Source organism: Cyprinodon variegatus, unplaced genomic scaffold, assembly GCF_000732505.1.
Source record: "Cyprinodon variegatus isolate N-32 unplaced genomic scaffold, C_variegatus-1.0 Scaffold650, whole genome shotgun sequence".
Classification (NCBI taxonomy): Eukaryota; Metazoa; Chordata; class Actinopteri; order Cyprinodontiformes; family Cyprinodontidae; genus Cyprinodon; species Cyprinodon variegatus.
Window position 1 is genome coordinate 400,229 of NW_015151103.1, and position 20,939 is coordinate 421,167.

General features: G+C 37.0%; 1 protein-coding gene across 4 annotated transcripts; it reads right to left on the bottom strand.

The window, feature by feature from the left end:
* Positions 1 to 193: 193 nt before the first annotated feature.
* Positions 194 to 20,862, bottom strand: capn3 (calpain 3). Of its 4 annotated transcripts, none has more exons than XM_015393621.1 (21): positions 20,467 to 20,862; positions 20,138 to 20,207; positions 18,573 to 18,691; positions 16,474 to 16,607; positions 14,050 to 14,218; positions 13,830 to 13,913; positions 13,658 to 13,752; positions 13,472 to 13,549; positions 12,553 to 12,713; positions 12,200 to 12,369; positions 10,251 to 10,262; positions 9,889 to 10,097; positions 8,348 to 8,384; positions 8,072 to 8,149; positions 7,849 to 7,906; positions 6,617 to 6,690; positions 6,230 to 6,298; positions 6,000 to 6,078; positions 4,907 to 5,047; positions 3,082 to 3,140; positions 194 to 1,292 (listed from the first exon to the last, which is right to left on the bottom strand). In XM_015393621.1, exons 1-21 carry the CDS (start codon positions 20,716 to 20,718, stop codon positions 1,266 to 1,268), a joined length of 2,175 nt encoding a protein of 724 aa, XP_015249107.1. In that variant the 5' UTR covers positions 20,719 to 20,862; the 3' UTR covers positions 194 to 1,265. The 4 variants fall into 4 exon arrangements, with proteins under 4 accessions (XP_015249107.1, XP_015249108.1, XP_015249109.1 ...); XM_015393622.1 differs by having other exon boundaries at positions 6,626 to 6,690; positions 20,467 to 20,861; XM_015393623.1 differs by having other exon boundaries at positions 4,907 to 5,023; positions 20,467 to 20,861.
* Between the last annotated feature and the right edge of the window lie 77 nt (positions 20,863 to 20,939).

Below are 20,939 nucleotides of genomic sequence, written 5' to 3' on the forward strand. Positions count from 1 at the left end.
ATCTCTATTTAACAGTTTGCTGGTAAAAAATCAGAAGGTTTTTCTTAGGGTTTTGTATTTATTTGTTGCGCCTCAGGGCATTTGGGGTGAGAACTGAGGTGTTTTTTCAAACTTCGATTTGTCAGAAGAATGTTTTATTAACACTGTTATGTGAAACTGGTTTATCAAGAGTGAAGTGAAGTTGTGTTTTAACTTTTTTTTTTTTTAAGTTTAGATTTAAAGTATGGAGCAGAAGGCTGAGGAGCTTTATTTTCCACATTCATTATAGTTTTCTTATGAAAGTGTGGATCAGAGGGATGTTAAGAGAAGGTGTTGGATGGAAAGACATAGAAGGAAAGAAAGTTTCATCTCCCATGCCAAAAATCCATAACTAGTAGCACAAGTTGTCCTTTTTAAGGCAAGTTCTCTTTAACCAGCAGTATGTTCTCTTTATTTGTACAGGTCACCTCTAATCTGGCATTCCTGAGTTTCTTCAAGATTATCCGTTCAAAGTTCTTTAAGAGCTGTTTTTTAAAGAAGTGCAATCTAAGATGTTAATAATAAAAGTTGTCTCTAACATAAAAATGTGTCTGTTTATATTTAAAGCAAAACAAAAAAAAAAAAAAAAACAATTTCACATCAGAACTGGTGGCCAACGCAGTCAAACCAACAGCTACGTATTTATTTATTGGGTTAAAATGATTAAAAATGTGGTACACACTCATTTGACCAAAGCCTTCATGTAGAGGAAAAAGCTGCAGTTAAAACCCTTTAACCAGATACTTTAAATCCATATTTGAACTTTCGTGTTTTAACTTCAAACCGATTCCAACCATGAGCAGAGTTTAAAAGGAACAGAGGAAGCCTGAGTTTCACCCAGCAGGGACGAAACATGGCTCAGTCACTGGTGGAGGGAATGTTTTTACCCACAAAACTTTGTAATATTAGAGATTTTATTCCCAGGTCTGTGAAAGAGGATCCATCCTGCAAAGTATAAGAAAAAAAAACGGTATGATGTATGAGAGGGGCTCTGTGAGGTATCGTGATGGTAAAGAGGTTGGTTGTGTTTGCTGCCTGAGAGAAGAAACAGTACAACGGTGATGATGTCATAAAATAAAAAATAAATAAACAAAGCCAATAAGTGAAAAAAGAGACTGATGTGGTGATCATGGTAGAACAGAAAGGCAGTGGGGAGACGTGGTTCTGGAACACTGAGCACTGAGGTAAAGGCTGGCGGGTCTGGTCCTTGTGTGGAGCGGCGTTCACCTGGGAGAAGATGGACCTCTCTAGGCGTACATGGTCAGCTGGAGCCACTTCAGATGCAGTGGGGGGGGGAGAGAAGAAACACTTTTAAATAAGCAACAGTTCAGTCTAAACTTAGATGTTTTAATTTGTCTCAAAGCCCCCATCTTAGAGTAGAGGACCAAAGGTTTGCATACACCATTTAATGTCTTGGTTCAGGGTTAAAATTATTTTGTAGGAGAAACAACATGCAAATTCGATTGTTTTAGAATTCAACATTCTACATATTTCTATCTAGCTGGATGTTTGACCAGTTGTCTTCTTAGAATCAGTAGAGCTCATTTGAAATGGTTGCCGTTGTCCAGTGGGGTCCCAGTGCAGCCAGGGGCCATTTGTGTCCCTTTGAAATATTTAATCCAGCCCCGAACCTGAATCAAACGAGCTGCCACTGTTACCCATAGATGCATGTTGTAAAGAGACAGTTGTTTGTTTTTATTTTGTAGAAACACATTCAAGGACTTTTACTCAATAGCTCAGTCAATAGCATATTTTTATTAGTATTTCTAAACTATATTTTCAATGCATAATTGTTTAAAGATACTTGAATACTTGTAAAAAAAAACATTTATATATATAATTTTAAAAAATATTACATGTTTACTAATCATTTTGTGTTTTATATATGTATATATAAATATAAATATTTTTTTTTTGCATGATACTACTATATATATATATATATAATTTTTTTTTTTTTTTTTTGAAAAAAAAAAAATATAAATATTTTTTTTTTGCATGATACTACCTCCACCATGCTTAACAGGTGCTATTATGTTCTTAGATTAGAATGTCTTGGTTCCTTGAAACTTTCTACTTGTATTGAGACCAAATTGCTATCCCTTTTCCTCATCTGACCATAATGCTCTAGATTCAAGCTTTGGATTATGTGAGGCAGTTTTATACATTTCTTTGATACGAAGTTTAGAGCAGGGGCATGTCTCTCTGTTGGTATGGAGTAAATGTTGTTCCACTATAGTTGCATGTAGAGAAGACTTAATGAATGTAAAGAAATACAACCCAGTAATTTGATAAAAAAAAAAAAATAAGTTTAGGAAATGTCTTTGCTGTTTTCTTTGGAAACAAAAAATTAAATCCCAAACCGTGTTAAAAAACAAACAAAAAAACCCCCAATTTTTTGAGAGTTTATGTTCTAAAATTGTATTTTTCATATTTCTGTTTTTCAGACTTTTTTTTACGAACTGCATTGAGGTACAAAGATGCATTTCTGTTGGTCTGCTTTGACCTTCACAAAAAACTTTTATTGAGTTTGAAATGAAAAGAATGAGATCTGTAAAATGCAATTAGATAAAATGCAACACTTAAAATTTGGAAAAACAGAGATTTAAAAACAGAATTTGAAACTTATAAAACCTGTTAAAAGAAATTGTGAAAAGAAAAAAAAACTGTCTGAAAAATTAAAACCTAAGAAAACAGCAGTTACTATCTAAACTTGTTTTTGAAGTAGACGTTTTAAAAAGTTTCATTTTTGGAATTCAATCCTTTAACATTTTTATTCACAAAGCTTGTTTTTGCTTGCAAAAAATATTTGGACCAAGATTTACTCCATAGACTGACAATGTTTCAGTGGATGTTAATGTTAAACTGGCTTTACTTTGAAATCCTTGAAATCCAGCAAGTTAATGATCATTCCTGAACATACAGACTATTTCTCTTTCATGGTGCCAGTTTGGTCTCCTTGAAGAAATAGTGACTGTTGTAATAATGGCAGGAAACCAACAGATTGAAAGGAGACAGAACATTTGTGTCATAACTATATAAACATGCTGATTGGCTTCCTACCTCCAGGACGCTGAGTCTGATGGTTCCATCGCCATCCTGGTCAAATGCTTGGAAGGCCCCTGAGAAAAAAATAAAATAAAATAAAACTGCAACTTCCACTGGACATTTAGAGGTTTAAACCTTTGTTATCCAAAGTAACTTGGACACCACTTTAAGCAAACAAGGCAAAATCGTGAGGTCAGATGTGATCTGCAGGGTCTGAAATCTAAGATTGGATTTATGATACGGCCTCAGGATAGCTTAGAACGTAGGAAGTCATAAGTTACTTTGGCGGCGAGGGGCACCGTGCTCATTTTTGTCCGGTAAAAGGACAGGCTCAGTAGAGCAGGAGAGAATTCTGCTGAGCTGCACCAAACTCTCTGTCTCACCAGATTTGCTATTTCCGGTGACTATCTTGGTTAATGGCAAGAGTCATGATACAGAATCAGCCTCTGATAATCATTTCATGGATGAGGGGCTGGCTAGGCAATTGGGTATCAGGCTTCTTCCTTTGCCAGCTGCTTGTAAGGTGATAGCCTTAGATGGCCACCAAATTAACCAGTCTCATTTAGTTTCGTAACCTATTGAACTAGAGGTTAGGGTTAACCACATTGAGAAACTGTCATTCCTCATAATCGAGTCACCATATGTTCCTACTGTTCTGGGGTACACTTAGCTGTGTAAGCACAACCCCCAGATTTATTGGCAAATGGTGTAGGTTCTTGGTTGGGCTTCTTCCTGCTCTGGTTCATGTTTGCTTTCTGTGCAGCCCAGCCAGGCAGCCGAGAACAAGTTTGAGGAGTTTTATCTGGACCTCTTGAAGGTCCTGGAAGAATACCACGACCTGAAGGAGTTGCTTAGCAAATGCAAGGCTACTGTGTTACGGTATACCTTTGTTGCAATATAGATCTGTCCCCTTAAACAATGCCCCCTAGGGATAGATTATATTCTCCTTCTGCTCCTGAGTGTCAAGCTATGAAAAGATAGATTTCTGACTCCCCGATGGTCAGAGTTATCCATCCTTCTTCCTCCCCAGGCGGTGCAGGGTTCTTCTACGGTGGGAAAAAGGATGGTTCCCTCAGGCCGTGTATTGATTATCTGGGCCTTAATGAGATAACAGTAAAGAACTGTTACCCGATTCCCCTGATTAACTCGGAGTTTGACCGGATTCAGGAGGCTAAGATCTTTAACAAACTGGACCTCCGAAACGCCTGCTACCTACAGTATTACGCATTTGGGACGGGGATGACACCATGTGACCAAAGGACACTATGATTGCCTGGTGATGCTTTTTGGGCTCACTAATCTGCTGGCAGTATTTCAGCATCTGGTTAATGAAGTGCTAAGGGATATGGTGGATTAGTTTGTCTTATTGTATTTAGATGATATCATAATTTATTCCAGAGATCTGGAAACCCACAGGAATACTGTTTGTTGTGTGTTACTACATCTGTTGCAGAACCAATTGTTTGTAAAAGATGAGAAGTGTAAATTTCACATTTTCACATTGTCTTTCTTGGAACCTGCGAAGGTCAGTGCTGTCACCGATAGGCTTGTCCCTAAAAATCGGAAGCATCTATACTTCCTAACATTGCTTTTACCTGGTATTAAGATAAATCCAATGCTCTGTTAGTGTGGAAAAACCTTTTTTTTTTTATCTGGAACTTACTTTACTTTGCCCTCGTTGATTTGGGTTGATTTGAATGACTTTAACCAGGTGATCATTTTACATTGATCATCAGGAGGTTATGGAAAAAATAAACTTTTCAGCATCACTCAGTGTCTGTGGGTATTTGGACAGTTTGTTTTTGTTTGTTAACGAGAAAATTCTGTAGCCGTGACTTACTGAACATGGCTTCAAGCCGGACCAGACAGCTGATGAAGCTGTCAAAGTCGATGTTCATGTTCTCGTTTGCGTAGCGCATCGTGATGATGTCATACAGCTGATTGTTGAGACGGAAGCCTGGACAGGACATAAGACACATGACTGCACCATGACGAGAACAACAAGAGAATGAGTTCAGGCTGTAAGTGAAGACTGGAAAAAAGACAACTTCTTGTGTTTTAATTCAATATTAAAATAAAACAACAAACAAGCGCTTTAAGGCTAGAGAGTCTCATGATGATGACCCAGAGATTAAAATTTAAATTATATTTACATATAATCTCTTTATCAAATTCAGCTTTACGAATTACATCTTTTTAAATTGCATTTTCAAGATTCTCTCCACTTCTGGGGGCGGACTTTCCTCCAGAGTGAGGAGCAAAGACACATTTCTATCGGTCTAAATGGACGTCAGTCAAGACATTTTTATTGGACATCAGCAAAGCATATGTAGTGAGGAGAATGTGATCTGTGAAACGCAATTTGAAAACAATGCAATATGTAGAACTTCATCTGAAACATAGACATTTAAAAAAATTCTAATAATTTAAGAAAGCAGCAAAGTTGCTCTAAAATATTTTTAATAAGACTTTTTCAAAAGTTTCATTTCTGCATTTCATAGTTATTGTTTTTTCAACTTTTCACTTCCATGTTCTTTGCTTGCAACAATAAAGAAACAACATTTACTCCATATCTGAGCAGGTAAATAAAATGAGACAGAAAGCTCCTGTTGGTTCATTAGGTTTTGTTAATAAAAAAAGAAAAGATTCTAGATCTGTTTGTTTTAATGTTTAACAATCCAAAACAGTTAGATTATTTTCCAGTTATATAAAACTTAAAGAGACGCAGTGCCTCTCAGATATATTCACACCCCTTTACTTTTTTTATGTCATTAAAGCCACAAACATAAGTTTGTTTGGTTTTTTTTCTTATAATGTGTCGCTCTGAAAGGAAGAAAAAGCATGTTCCTAAACCAAATCCAATTAATACTTTTTCTTCCACTTCACAGTACGGCACTACATCATTTAAATAAGCCCTATTCTACATGTCTTACCTGCATCATTGACGGCGTTCCTCATCTCGTAACTATTGATGCTGCCGGACTGATCTGCATTATAATGTTTAAAGATTCCCTGGAAAACAAAAACAAAAAAATGACTTTTTCTACAGACACACTAGAAATCATGTCAGGAGGAGGTTCCTTTATCTGATACCAATGCTGTAAAACTAATGCACTGGAATTCTTATTGATGAATCTGAAGAGAATCCTATTTTGTTCCCCACCTGCCACTGCTTGATCTTATTCCACAGATGTCTGAACTCCTGCAGATTGAGTCTGCCCGTCCCATCCATCTAAATGGACACGGTTAAGTCCAAACTGGGGGTCATGTGAACACACAGGAACACGGAAAAGCCTAATTTTTCATTTTAAAACATTTCAAAACTATCCAAGAAACTCCCAGTGTAGCATCGACAACAGCATCTGTGTGGGCTGTTAAGTCGGAGTGAACTCATGCCTGCTGAATTGAGTTTTCCTTCTTAGTAGGTAAATGCCACCTTGTCTGTTTCTTGTTGCTTAGACCCCGTCTGCGTCCACCACAGACCCCACCAAAGGGTCTTAGCAGGTTGTGTTTCTTTTGCACAACACAACCTGCATGATGCGCTCGATACAAAGGATACGTCCATCAGAGCGATCATGCTCCTGCAGCTCTCCAGGCTAAAGCCCTCAGTGTTCAGGTCTTTATCTACAAGGAAAAGAGTAACACCAAAGAAATTTGACCACATTTCAACCTTCCATATAATACAGACCTTTGAAAAAGTATTCATTCTCCTCAAACGTTTTTTTTTTTTTTGTGATAATACAAATATTAAGTAAAGTATTTTACGAGAAAAATCAAAATTGTTTATTGAATAAAAACCCATCATGAAGACGAAAGAACAGGTATGAAAACAATAATTTCTTATGTAAAATCATAAGCAGTCCTGTTTTTAAATATGTTGAAATGCTCTGAAAATGTTTGGCCTACATGCAAAAAAAAAAAAAAAAAAAAAAACTACGAGGCAGATCAAGAGTTTCCAAACATTTTCACAATAAAACATGGCAGTGGCGGTATCATGTTGTGGGTTCTTTTGTGCGATTGCTATATTAGAAACTACAATACAATTCAGCCTGCAGTTTAGCTTCGACCAGGTGAAAAAAGCCCCTAAATATAGAGTGAGAGCATGAAGGTTTTCATTGCGAAATAAACTAAACTGTAAAGTTAAATAGAAATCGTGAGGTACAGCAATACTTTGAATGTATTATTAAACACCTTTTTTGGTTGATTTTAGTTCATTATAAAATTGCAGGCACCCATTCAGTAAACCCAGATCACTTTGCTTTGTGTCATTAAATTATTACATTTTCATATTATTGTGTTACAAGTTGAAATATAACAAAAACCTCAAAATGATGTGTCTCTATTAAAAAAAAAAAAAAAACAATGCTGCCTGCAATTTATTCAAATTTTAAGAATTTGATTGTGTTTGCTATAATTTTAAATTAAACTCATGCATAAAAAAAAAAAGAAGGGGACAATTAGTGTTACATGACTCTATAGACTCATGTGTATTTCTGGGGGTCAATACGAGACTTTGCTAACATTGGTACTCGATCAGCAAATGTATAGCAGCGATCATTGAGCATTGCCTGGGGTGATCAATAGGGATGAAATAGAAACTAAAAGATGTAAAGCAGTTCAGTATGGCAACATTTAAAATGTTGCCATATTGACTCAAGGGATTAATTCTTTTAAGATTAATAATTTCTGAATTAAATCTAAAAATATGTGCTATTTCTCTTTTAATTATGCACAATTTTAAAGTGAGTAATACAGCTAGATATAAAAACTGACTGGACTTACGCTTGGTGATCACCCTATTGAGAACATTCCTCAGTTCATTGGCTGTGATTTCCATTTCCTAACGTGGAACAGAGAAGCAGTTATTAAGGAGAAAGGGAGATAACTGGACAACTGTCATCCGAAATCGCATTTGACTCATTTAAAAATAAATTTTTACGTTAACAATTTGACTAAATAATCATTTGGAGGTCAGTTTTTGCACCCTGTGTCCTTTTGTACTCACATCACCGGCTATCTCCTGAAAAATAGTTCGAAACTGGTGGTCCTCCTCGCTCTCTTCCCCCGCTGAGGCTGGAGCCGGCTACCAGGTAAAGGAAACACAGAAGAGCAATTAAAAAACAAAAACGAAGGAAAAAAAGTGGATTGTGACATTTTTTAGAGGGTTTTTAAATCTATACTAGCCAAAATAATCCAAAAGGTATTAACTTTTAAATCTGGGCAAAACAAGAGATGAGATTGAAGAGCCTTGATGCCTTGAGCTACTGTAAATCAAACTTACCACAGGATGGTCGGCCTCGATCCTATTCTCTATCTCCCTGAGGGAAAATGGACAAACAGACTTCATCAACCTGTCCTCCTAGAACTTCAGCCATGCTTAAGTTTTTCATGAGATATTTTCTGTGTGTGTTAGAGCAACTAATACTATGAGATGGATCTAAACTTGCTCTGTCACTGAAACAAGTAAAATGATAGAGGATATTCAAAAAGTAGATGAATGACATTATATTTAACACTTTTCCCCTGAGTGTCTTTGGTAATATACTCTAAAACACCACAATAAGCTAGTTCTCAGCCTAATCTCATAACCTGCTGCTATATCAGTGTCATCTACAATAAGTACCTGTTTACATATGCCCATCATGGTTGTAGGGCCTTAATGATTATACAAGGTAGAATGATTACACTACATCACAGTGGTTTTTAAAAACTAGAAGTGGGCCCAGGTTTGAATTTATTATTCATTGTAAGCTACCAGTTTGTGAGGTGAGGTTTCTCTAATGGCTGATGGACACTAATCCCTAACTTCAGGGTGGATGCTTATATATTTGAGCCAGACTGTGTAATTCTGACTTTCTGTGGATCAAAGAAAAGCCACAATTAAGTCAAACTTTCTCACCCAGCTCCTGTTTTTAGAAACCATTGACATTTAATGTTATATATTTCATCCACCCTGAAAGAAGAACAGTTGTAATGTATCATTAAATACTTCAGATGCATTGACAATGATGGGTGTATGTAAACGTTTGACCAGAACTGTATTACTTTAGGGAACTGGGTGTCTATGAAATAAATGTGATTCTCCACACATCTATCCAAAAACCACGTTCTGGTCCATTAGAATGCCGGTTCGGCTCCGCTGGCTGTGTCATCCTCCTGGTTGCAGGGTTCCAAGTCCTTAGAAAGTTCTCAGAAAGTTTACCGGATCACTCCCAAATCAGAAGTTGCTTGTCCTAAAAAAGATTCCATAACAGCTTCGAACTGCGGCCGATTTCTTCCAGTTCTACAAATCAAACTGCCGTTAAAATCGTTCGCTCTTGGTGTTCTTTGTCCCACCCAACATTTTGGTTCAAGCCCAGCAACACAAAGTAGCAGCATAGAATAAAAACTGCTATCTGCAGCGTAACTTACAGAAAGCAGGACTGGGTATTGTCAGATATGTATCTGATATCAGTTGTTTCAATACCTTTGCTGTACTCAATGATTATTAAGATTAAAAATAAGTAAAAAAATTTAGTTTCTTTTGTTGAAGTGCATAATAATTCACTGTTGAGATATGTTAAATGTTGAGCTTTTTTAATATAGTCCTGTTGTATTTTCACCAAAAACCATGCATATATTTTAGGAAGACGGTTTAAAAATGTAGTTCGGACGCATTTTTTCCTCCAGCAACACCCAGCCCTACTCCAAAACATAAAATATATTACAAAATATCATAAAGTATACAACACAACTAACTTTATAGCTATGATGATCTGAGGAAAAAGCATTTACCCATTTACAGACCTGTTCACCCCCATCCCATCGCCCACACCCACTCACTCTGAGGTGTTCTTCTTTTCAGAGAAGACTCGCAGAATGAACTCTCCCTCCTGATGTGGCTCGTACGTGGAAGGAACGATGACGTACTCGCCAGGGCTCAGGCGAAAGCGCTGTGTCACCTCCCGGAGGTTGATGTAGGACTTGGAGCGGGCCTTGGAGGAGTTAAACAAGAAGAAATCCTTCTGCATGTGCTGCTTGTTTCCATGCATCTGCAGAAGAGAGCAGCCACAACGCAAAAGGGAAAGATGAAACCACGGACAAGGAGCTAAGGTAAAAATATATAATAACCCCCCTGATATAAAAGCAAATGGAGGAAACAACTGTTTCTTTAATCCTGATTTTTTTCTTGACATCTTCCTCACCTCCTTCGGCACCTGTGGAGAGATACAAGTATCATCACTTTTTAACCCAAAGAAATCCTTTAGTTGCTAATGGCTACACAATAAATTAATAAACTAGACTAAAATAGCCACATACAGCACCAAAACAGTTATTTTAAAAAGTGTTAACAGACTTTATTCTAATTTAGATTTATGATTTTAATTTAAACAGTCTCTAAGGTTTTGCATCAACAGTTAGATGAGCTACAAACCAGTACTTCCTTCTTATGATCAACTGTTTTCTTTTGTTTAATTGTTAGAGTATATATGCATTATTTACACTGTATGTGTGTACTTCTAGACAAGGTTCACTAGGGACCAGTGTCCCAGCTTAACTGGACCCCTGATATAGTTCCTGTATTGAAGTCATAATATAAAATCAATGATGATATAGGCCTGAACAGAAACCGTAACTGATAGGCCCTTTGAACCAGTTGCATTTCTTTATTTTTAGTTTTACAGGTCATAATTTAAAAATATAATTGTTGCACTTTTAGCTTCAGTCATTAAGGAGTTTTCTAATAATACTGCAGCCCTCTTCTGCTCATTCCTGTAGCTCTGGCGCTCATGCTTGGCAAGGTTTTTTTAGTTTATGTTTTTCACCTTACACAGAGTTGTAAGCTGTATGAGCTGAGCTGGATGCCTGTTAATTATGTGTATTTACAAATCCCCATCAAGGCGCCCCTGGTAAATTTGGTCTAGACTCATTGTTTTCAAAAAATGACACTGTTCATTTCCCAGGGCAATCATATTGGCAGTTTTTTTTTTTATATATATATGAAAGGGCTTAAAGAATCCTCCACCAGTTGCTTATTTATTGTGTGCCTGAAAAATCGAAGGAGGTATGCTATCTGGTGCAATTGCCCCTAATAGGGTCCTTAATGGCAGACTGGTCATATGTGACATGCCAGACAAAGATTGAACTAAGAGACTAATATGGAAAGAATAATCAAGTTGTCTGATGTTCCTTGTCTGGATGTGGGTTGCAAAAGGGCTCAACCCCAGACCTTAACCTGGGAAAAGGCCTTGTAGGCGGGTGCGCTCTGCCAATGGGGCTTTGGCAGGTTCATTTTGCCTCCTTATGGGGTACCACCTCCAAGATGGGCTTTATGGGTCGGGGACAGAAAGCCATATGCAACAGCCTTGGCCCTCTGACTTTGGCTGGCTTTTGGGACATGGAATTTCACTTTAATGGAAGGGACTCCCTCACTGTACAAATATGACTGTTAGGTTCATTGGAATCTCTAACTTGTCCTTAGGTGTGGATGTGCATGCATCGTCGTATGTCTCTCTATTGCCCAGTAACAGACTGCTAATCTGACTAGGGTGTACCCTGCCCTTTGAAATAGACTGCTGGAGATACTGTAGGCATCAGCCCCACTGTGGCTTTGACGGATTAAGCAGGAAAAGATGGATGATTAGATGGTTGATATCAATAAATAATAAAAAAAAAACAACTTTATAATATTGGTGTAAAACTCTGTGTTAAAGAGACTGTCTCTAGCTGGGTAGTCTGTATACTGGTGTGCGATTGTGAAACAGACTGGGTAATTATGGTCAACATCACTAGAAGAGTGCTTTATATGTTCTATTTGCCTTTTGGTATTAGACAATACAGAAATGGAGATTAAATAGATGAAATCTTATATTGATCAACAAATAATATTGGTTGTTCTTGCAAGTAGCATTTATAACCCCTAAAAGATTACAGATGTAATTATGATACAAGGGCAGTTTTCTTGTAATTAGCCATAACAAGAGCAAACAGAGGGAACTGGTGAAAAAGAAATAGGCCTACTGGAAATTTGATAATTATGTTGTATTTTTATCCACTAACTTTTGATTAAAAAATCTGAAGATGAGACTTTTTTCAGTCTAAAGCTTTTAGAAAAGGGTTTGTTCACTAAATTGTGTAATTAAGCAGGAAAGACCTCATAAATGGCAAATCCAATGGTAAACAGGTTGGCCCCCATTTTCCGCTCTCTTCGTTTGTTCTTCTGCATCAGGGCCACCACAAAGGTACAGACGTCCTCATTGTCATCCGGATCGTCGTCCTCCTCCAGCAGACGAAGTCGGTATTGAGGGTTGGTCCAGAAAGTGTCTGTAGGACACATGCAGAATGTTTCCAATATTCTCTCATTCATACAAAACATTAATTATTGTTGATCCTCTGATGATGGTGCATTTTCTTTTGTTGCTGCAGTCTCTTAATCATTTTTTTCATTAACATAGATATAGGCATATATAACTCTTTATATCTATTAGACAGAAGTCATTTCAGCACCTGGATAGTTCCTGCAGCCTCCAGCAGAGCAGCCTCTCACCCAGCGGCCCTCGTTCACAGAAACTGTCCACTTGTGGATTTTATCGTCCTCAAGGGCATCAGGTGTTAGGTTACAGATCTCAATTTTAGTGTAGTTCTTCTTGAAATCTTCAAATGACATCCTGAAGGACAGCAGAAAGTACATGAAAGGCAACGTTTGTACAAAGTTGCCTACTTCCTTTTTTTATAAACTAAAAAATATGGCCCTTGTAGGTAAATTAAAAAAAATCACATTTAATGTGAATGATATCAGAATTAATTTGATGAACCATCCACGTAAACACAAAACCTGTTCAAGAACTTGGTTGTATAATATTTAGAAAAGCATGAACTACTTTGGGTGAAGCAATATTTGATCCAGCAGTTGCTGCTCTTGAGTTGGCGTTAGTTATTGGTTATATATTAAATCCGATTAACCTCAAAAAATTAAATTCTGTTGTCCTAGTAATACTTTATATTTCTCCTAAACCATGATGGCAATTATTGGCAAGTCAACACACAGAGGTGATGAAGACCGAATATTAAAATTAAATTGATTATTTGTCTAATCAGGTCATCTTTTATAATCCTGCCCTTGAGTATTTTGAATTGTACAGGATATATTTTTGTTACATGAAAGAACCACAAAACAGGTTCAAATCAGTTTGTCCTTAAACATTTGGATCCGATGCAGGAGCCTGTGTCACTTCTGGCAGCTCACACTAAAGCGTTTAGAAAAACTGAGCAAGTTGTCTCTGATTTAAGGCTGTTTTGTAGTAGCCACGACACGGGTGACTGAAAATTTGCACAGACATGTTGAATGGAAAGCATTGAGTTTAATGAGGGCCAACTTATGTAAACTTCACAATTTCAGTCACATGTTTAGTAATGCAGAACTTACCAGAACTCTCCATCCTCTGCGCTTTGGTGCTGCAGTTTCTCTTTCTCATCCTTAGAGAGTGTGGCCCATTCTTTGGAGCTGTTGAAAGGTAATTAAAGTAAAATGATGGAAGTTCCTAAATAATCAATAAATACCTGAGTAGCAAAAGAGAAAGAAATGAAAGAATGTGCTAAACAAAATCCTCACTTGTCACTCCAGGGTCCGTTCCACTCCACCTGACCCCATGGGTTCCTGAGGCGCACAAGGCGAACTTTATGGTCCTTATGCTGAGAGGGTCTACACTGTAGTAACACACAGAAATTACTTGTTTAAACTCTCATGTAACATCAGCATCTTTAAGTTGAGCTGCCAACTTTACCTCCTCCACAGCTGTCACCGAGTAGGCGTGGCCCTTCACAAGTCCAGTCACGGTGCGAGTTTCAAAGCGAGCAGGAACCAGGGACTAAAGCAAAACATTGAAGAATAAAAAAATGAAAAGATGAACAGAAAATGATAGACATCTTTCTCAGCTTATTCAATCTATAGGAAATTCCTTACTTAGAGTCACCCATTTGGCATAGAGAGAACTAATAACTCACATCAATAGAGCAGCCCATGAGCGAACCTCTCTCCAAGGCTTTCTTCATGATCTTATAGAGTTCTTTGGGAGCTTCCTTCATCTCGTAAAACTCAGTGACGCCACCAGTGAAATCCTCCATAGCTTCCGTGGTGTTCCCACCTTTCAGAGCCTCGTAAGAGCCGTGAAGCCTGGGAAAAGAAAAGGACAGAGACATTTGCACTTAAAAAGGAAAAAACACATGAATCAAAACAATGACCACTCCTGAGTTCAGTCAGAATATAAATCTAATTATGCCTTTGAACAACCAAACATAAGGAAAATGTTGCAATAAATCTGTATCGCCTAACAAAGGAAAGCTTAACCCACAGAATGTTAACAAATATGTTTTAATCATGATTATTAATGTAAGCTTGCAATAATATACCATATACATATGGAAAATCGGGTGATTTAAAACCAGATTTTGAGGCTATTCTGTTGAATTATTTAAGAAAGATCGAATCCACCTTGGCGAACAGCCCCCTGAAATGCCTTTTTTTACCTTTTGCATCAACCCTACTTGTGAATCAGGCTTTTTAATTTTAAATATCCCCAAAACAAAACATTTACACATCTATAAGTGGTTCATGAATAGCATTTGACAGTAAATTGGATCCCAAAATAGCTTTATTGGGAATATCCTCCTATGTCTTTCACCTCAGCTCCCCTAAATGCCTGATTATAGAAAAATATGATTCCACAGTTCAAAATAGGGTTGTATGAAATGTCAAGCATTTTGCATATAATATTTGCTACCCTTTTTCAGGACAAAGTTAACAAATTTAATGGCAACCTTTTCTGGACGATTTAAGAAAACAGATTTGCTCTATAGGTGCTATTAGAGATGTCATCATATTTCTTTATCCAGCAAAATATAACATGCAACATTGTAACATTATAAGGTCCTTTTCTATGTATTTATTTATTTTATTAGTATCTGTTTGTTGTTTTCATCTGTTTTATCTTTGTATTAAACATGTAAAAGGTACAGTGAAGGAGTTTCAAGATTTTTCCAAGAGACTCACCCTCTGCACTAAAAAAAAAAAAAGAAGCACATGCACAACCCTGTACCCGCTCCCGAGAGGGAACGCCTATTAAATGCATGTGAGAGTATGCACAAGCCCATTACTCCATGTGCACACTGTTCACAAGTTGCTGTTTGCATCGCTCATACAACTTTTCTTTCCAAAAGAAGATTTGTAATTATTCCACTATGTCAGACTCTCAACCCGTAAGTAAAATGGGGACGAGCACCTAGTGAATATATAACCAGAATGATTGACAGTTAGCAGGACCACCCAGAAAAAGAACATCCTCCACTATACTTTTAATAAATACATTATACATTATTTTTCTATATTTACTTATCCACCTACACACACGAAAACCCAACACACAAATAATATAAATGGTTGAAGATCATAGAAACACTGGTTATTATACTATTACATCAAAGTGGCAGCTTAGTTAAATGCCTAATGGAGTCTGGATTTGATAAAGTCAGCCAGGCTATTAGGTAACCATTTACAGATGTCCTCTTTGACAAAAAAAAAATACAACTGCCAGATTTTGATATCAAGCTTTACCTTTTGATACTAGTATTGTATCCTTCCTTTCAAAAAGATCTTGTAGTATTTTTTTTAAACAAACATTCAAAATGTCTTTTTGTGAAATTTTGCCTTAAAAGTTCAGCAGTATATGCAACCTTTGCAGTAAGGTCCACCAACAACTTCACTGTAAGTGGCTGGACACAATGAACAAGATGTTGATCTAGTTTATTTGAGGCTTTCTAGCTGCCTTCTGTAGGTTGAAAAAAACAGTCCCAACAATCCTGTCTCTAAGCACTAAACGATTGATGAATCAACCAAATGACTGATATACTAGGCAACATCTTTTTTTCCCCCAGCTTTTATTGTCATTACCCTATCACAAATACAGAGGAACGAACTCTCAGCATTTGAACCATCCCCCCTGGGGAAGCAGGGGGGCTGCCATTATGCGGCGCCCGGGGAACAGTGTGGGGCTAAGGGTCTTGCTCAGGGACCCAGAGTGGCAGTATGTGGGAGTGGGGCTTAAACTCAGAAACTCTGATTTCTAATGCCCATCTTAATATGTCCCCAGAGATCCAATCAGAAGTTTTTCAAGGAAGTGAGAAATTACTAATTAATTTCAAAGGATGTCTATAGAGATGATTGTTTGCGTCCCATGAACTAAAAAGGTAACGGTTAACATCCAAATATGTAGCAAAAGGAACGCACATATAAACAAACAGATTATGTACCAACAGCTGTAGATCTTACAATGATCAAAATGTTAAACACATTACAGAAATGCACCCAAGAGAACAGCATTGGAAAGTGATTTAGCACTGCTCTTTCCTGCATACTAGTGTATGATGACTCACTTGGCGTAGGCTTTCTCCAGCAGGGCACTCCAAAACTCATTTCTCTCAGCAGACTTAGTGAAGACCAGCTGGTTATTGAATGTTGGGACACGGTCGTCAATGACGACGTCGACCCAGTCACCATAACGCCAGAACTGAAACACAGAGAACCTGATTATTAAAAACAGGACAAGATCATCTTTCTTTGAGGTCTAAATTCCTCTGGCAATAGAAAAAAATAATCCTTTCAATAATGGTCATGCCCATTTAATTATTAGAATTAGTATTAATAGTGCCTTGCAAAAGTATTTTATTGTCAATAAAAATATTGTATCATATATTCTATTGTCTAAGGGTGATGCTAAGAAACTAGTCCAATGTAGGCTACTAGTTGTAATTCTTTACTATCAAGAAGTCCACAAACTCTAGTTAGAATACTTAAGCTGATCCAAAATGCTGCAGCCAAAATGCTCTGATGAAAGTTATTTAAGCTTCCCTTCATTGGCATCCTGTTAAATCCAGAATAGAATTAAAATCCTTCTTCTCATGTATATAAAGCCCTAAATAACCAAGCTCCGTGTTATTTTTAGAAAACTGACCATTCGTTATGTTACTAAAAGGGCACTTTGCTCTTAATCTGCAAGTTTACTAGTGGTTCCTAGAATTTTTAAAAGTAAAATGGGAGGCAGAACTTTCAGTCATCAAAATCCTCTCCTGTTGAACCAACTACCAGTTTTAGTCAGTGAGGCAGACACCCTGTCGACTTTTAAGGCTAGGCTTTAAAATTTCCTTTTTGGCTCAGGTTTTCCTGAGCTATCTCTAAAGTTATGCTGCTATAGGCTTAGACTGCTGGAGGACATAGGGAGCTTTTCCTATTTTGCTTTATTCTCAAATGTTGCTGTGTTTGTCTACTGTATGTGCTCTCTTTCAACCCTTTGGAATTAAAACTGGCTCAAAGCTTCTATGTTTAACTGTTCCTTTCCTTGACCAAGGCAAGAGAAACCTATGGTAATAGTAAAGCCTTACCTTTTCTAACATAGAAAGTATTTATAGATTAGTGCTTCAATGTTCCTGTTGTATGTCTGCTTCTATCTAGAAGGACTAGAAGGGCATGGCCACTGAGCCTGGTTCAACTGGAGGTTTCTTCTTTATAAAAAGGAAGTTTTTCCCCTCCACTGTCACTGCAAGCATGACAAGTGGGAGGGAATGGTGTAGAATTGATAACACATTGCAAGCAAATGTCTACTGTTGCTACGTGCTCATCCATGAGAAGAGAATCCTGCAAAGTCAATGACTGAATGCAGGCTGTTTCTTAGATAAAAAACTTTGAACCAATCTGACTGTATGGTCGGTTGAATTGTCTCTGTAAAGTGCCTTGAAATGAAATGTGTTGTGAATTGGTGCTATAAAAATAAACTGACTTGAACTGAGTACTGGAGATTGCATGTGACAGACGGTCAAATTGGAAAACAATTGTGGAGTCAACCCTTTCTAAAAGCATATTTTGCTGTAACTACAGACAAAATAAGGCTTTTGAATTATTTATCTCAATAAATAAGCTAAAAGTGACTCAAATTAGTTTGGGAATCATTTTTAGTTCTGGATTTTTTTAAAAGCTATTTAGGCAACCTATCTTTTAGCCACTATTACATGAATACCAGATTAATGGCCAGCCTTCTATAACAAACATCTGAAGGTTTAGCAAAACTGTTGAGTTTATATACAGTATTTATATTTAGAATCAAATTAAATCATAAAGAGTTGGGCTCAATTTATAGCTGAATCACTGAATACAACTGTTGTTCCATCGTTTATTCAAAGGTGTCAAAGTAAAGAGGGCTGAAATGAAACACATGACACACAGATATTTTTCCCACTTCACAATCACTTATGTCATGCTGCTGTTCTGATGTGGCAGAAGGTCAAAATGTTCTAGCAAGATTTTTTTTCCAGGCACTGATGAAATATTGTCCACTTAATAAAGATTTAATCCCTTTTTACATGTTTAGTATACAGATATCATGAGCAAATGTCCATAAACAATGTTTTGAAAACCTGATGAGTCTTAAGTGAACGATTAGAGCTAGAATAGCAGATATGGAAATGACATGGGATCTCACCTGGAAATGGAAGATGCCAGCATAGTTCTCAGAGAAGCTTTGCTCCTGAGGAATCACTCTGTAGAGGAGTTTCTCATTCAAGGTGAGACAAGCAATAGCAGCTAACAACCAGCAATCACCTAAACAGAGAAGACTGCAATAAATTATTTCAAGATTTTTTTTCTTCCCTTTTAAAGGGGTATTCTGCCCATGAATATATTTAGCCCAGAGTGAACCCTACTCGTTGGGCTTACAATAAATGACACATTTCCTCCTGAAGTTGGGAAAGCCAGCTGCTGCTCACTATTTTTTGTAACTCTCCAGATGTGTAAAAGGGCGTTGCACGAGGATAATGTGTACATTTTTGTTGTTTTTTTTCTTTTAAAGGGTATAGTTAACAGTGTCTGCCAGGACTTTTGTTCTCTCTGGTCCCCCTTTATTTGCAGCATGAACAAAATTACAATGGAAAGTGCTGCCAGTAGGATTCCCTTCCAAAAGAGTAAGCACAAAACAGGGAGACTGCTGCTGGCAGAGAGGCCGTATTCAGGGGATTCATGCCATGGAAAATAATCAGCTATTTTAAAATTTTCTTTTAAGAGAATAAAGATGAACCACTGCAATAACATTTGCTGATTATTTTCTTTTATTTAATTTGGTTTCAGCCAAACTTAGCACAGTCAGTAACCATGAAAAAACCTTCATGCTTTAAGCAGGGATTAATTACTCAGAAAGGAAAAGTTTTTCTTCTTCAGAGAAAAACAATGATTAGTATATTTTTTTTACTGTCCTTCAGCCAGGCTAAATGGTCCTTTAAGAGAAACATATTATTAAAAAAAAAAAAATGCTTTTCAAAATAAAAGTTTTTGGACTGGGACTTTTTTTTGTTTGTCTATTAGAGTATTTTGTAAAGGTGCAATGGAAACGCCTTTTTCCGCCTTGCAAGAGATACAGGATCAAAAATCATATATTATTACTGACAAAAAAAGAAAACAAATAATTTATGGTGCAGCTGGTTTGTTTTTTTTACGTGTTATTGTATGTACAACTTATCCCCATATAATTTTAGTTGCATTTTCTCATTTAATAGAAAGACATCAAATTGCAAAATTGTGTTTTTCAACATTAGCAGCATATCCGTAAAGTTTGGCAGACAATCATTTAATAAAATGCTACAACGTGATTGGATTTTAGTAATACTTTATTAACAAAAAAAATTATTATGGATCACAGTTTATTATTATTATTTCATATATAAACAATTTATTCTTAATTACTTCTAAAATTTGTACTGCTTTCCTCTGATATGTAAGCATAGCAAACTTTGAGTTATTTTCACAGCAACAAATTCCACACCAGAGTGTGTAGTCAGATAATAAAATAAGTTAAGTTAATAATAAGTAAAGTTTATTATTGTTTGAAAAAAAGATTGCATTTTTTCTTTAAATCAGCCAGCCAACATAATCAGTGGATTCACTGTGTTTCTTTGCATATTTAAATTTTAAGTCTCTAAGGCATTTAAAAAAGAGAATATTCTAAGAATGAGAGGTGATGCTGTAATGCTTAAAGTTTGAAGGGAAAACGTTTACCTAGCTCTCCCTGACAGATGTCTGTCCTACTCGCTCCTCCGACAATGAACTGAGGGTTTTCACATATTTCCTGTGGAAAAAAACAAAAAGAAGTTAACTTTCACTGAAAAAAGAGACTACAAAGATAAATTATACTACCATTATATTAAAAAAATCAAAAACAGGTATAAAGTTTAATCTGTTACTTCTGAAGTTGGACAAATTTTAAAGTTATTTTCCATGTTTGCTGTTGTGTATAAAAGGTAAAATGCAGTTTTACCTCCATCCTCACCCATCCCCTCTAACTTTATGCTTTGTGAGTCTGTATTTCCACCTGCCAACAGACCTACCTTGGGCCTTTTCCAGACGATGTTCTTGACTTTGTTAGACTTGTGCCCAAGCTCTTTGAAGCCCAGAGACTCCACTGTGGCGGGGAAAGCATCATCCTCAAACAGAGATTTCCTCTGAAGGTACTCCTGCCTCAGCGTGTTGTAGTCCTGGCCGTTAAAGCGGATGGGCTTGTTCAAGGACCCTTCCCCGTCCCTCCTTTCTCGTTCCCGGATCAACCGGTCACAGAAAAAGCCAGATGGCGTGTATGGCATCTCCACTCAGCAGACCTTTATTTTTTGTGGGGGGGCGGAAACTGACCTTGACCACCTGTAGGAAAGTCTTACCAGCCAAAAGACCCTGGCATAAATCCAAACAGCTAATATCTGATTGGTTCTTTCTTTCTGTGACGTCCCCTCTTCCCTTTCGTCACAGAACAGATTCAAACGCTCTGTGGAAGAAACATTCTCCTTTGGGTTGCCATTCATGTCGACAA

What these genes read in the sequence shown, in the direction of transcription:
- capn3 (XM_015393621.1), bottom strand. Translation starts at nt 20,718, where the DNA reads ATGCCATACACGCCATCTGGCTTTTTCTGTGACCGGTTGATCCGGGAA. An exon ending in CAATAGGGTGATCACCAAGC is followed by an intron (nt 6,691 to 7,848) that starts GTAAGTCCAGTC and finishes TTTTCCTTGTAG; the next exon opens with ATAAAGACCTGAACACTGAG. An exon ending in ATAAGATCAAGCAGTGGCAG is followed by an intron (nt 6,079 to 6,229) that starts GTGGGGAACAAA and finishes TTTGTTTTCCAG; the next exon opens with GGAATCTTTAAACATTATAA.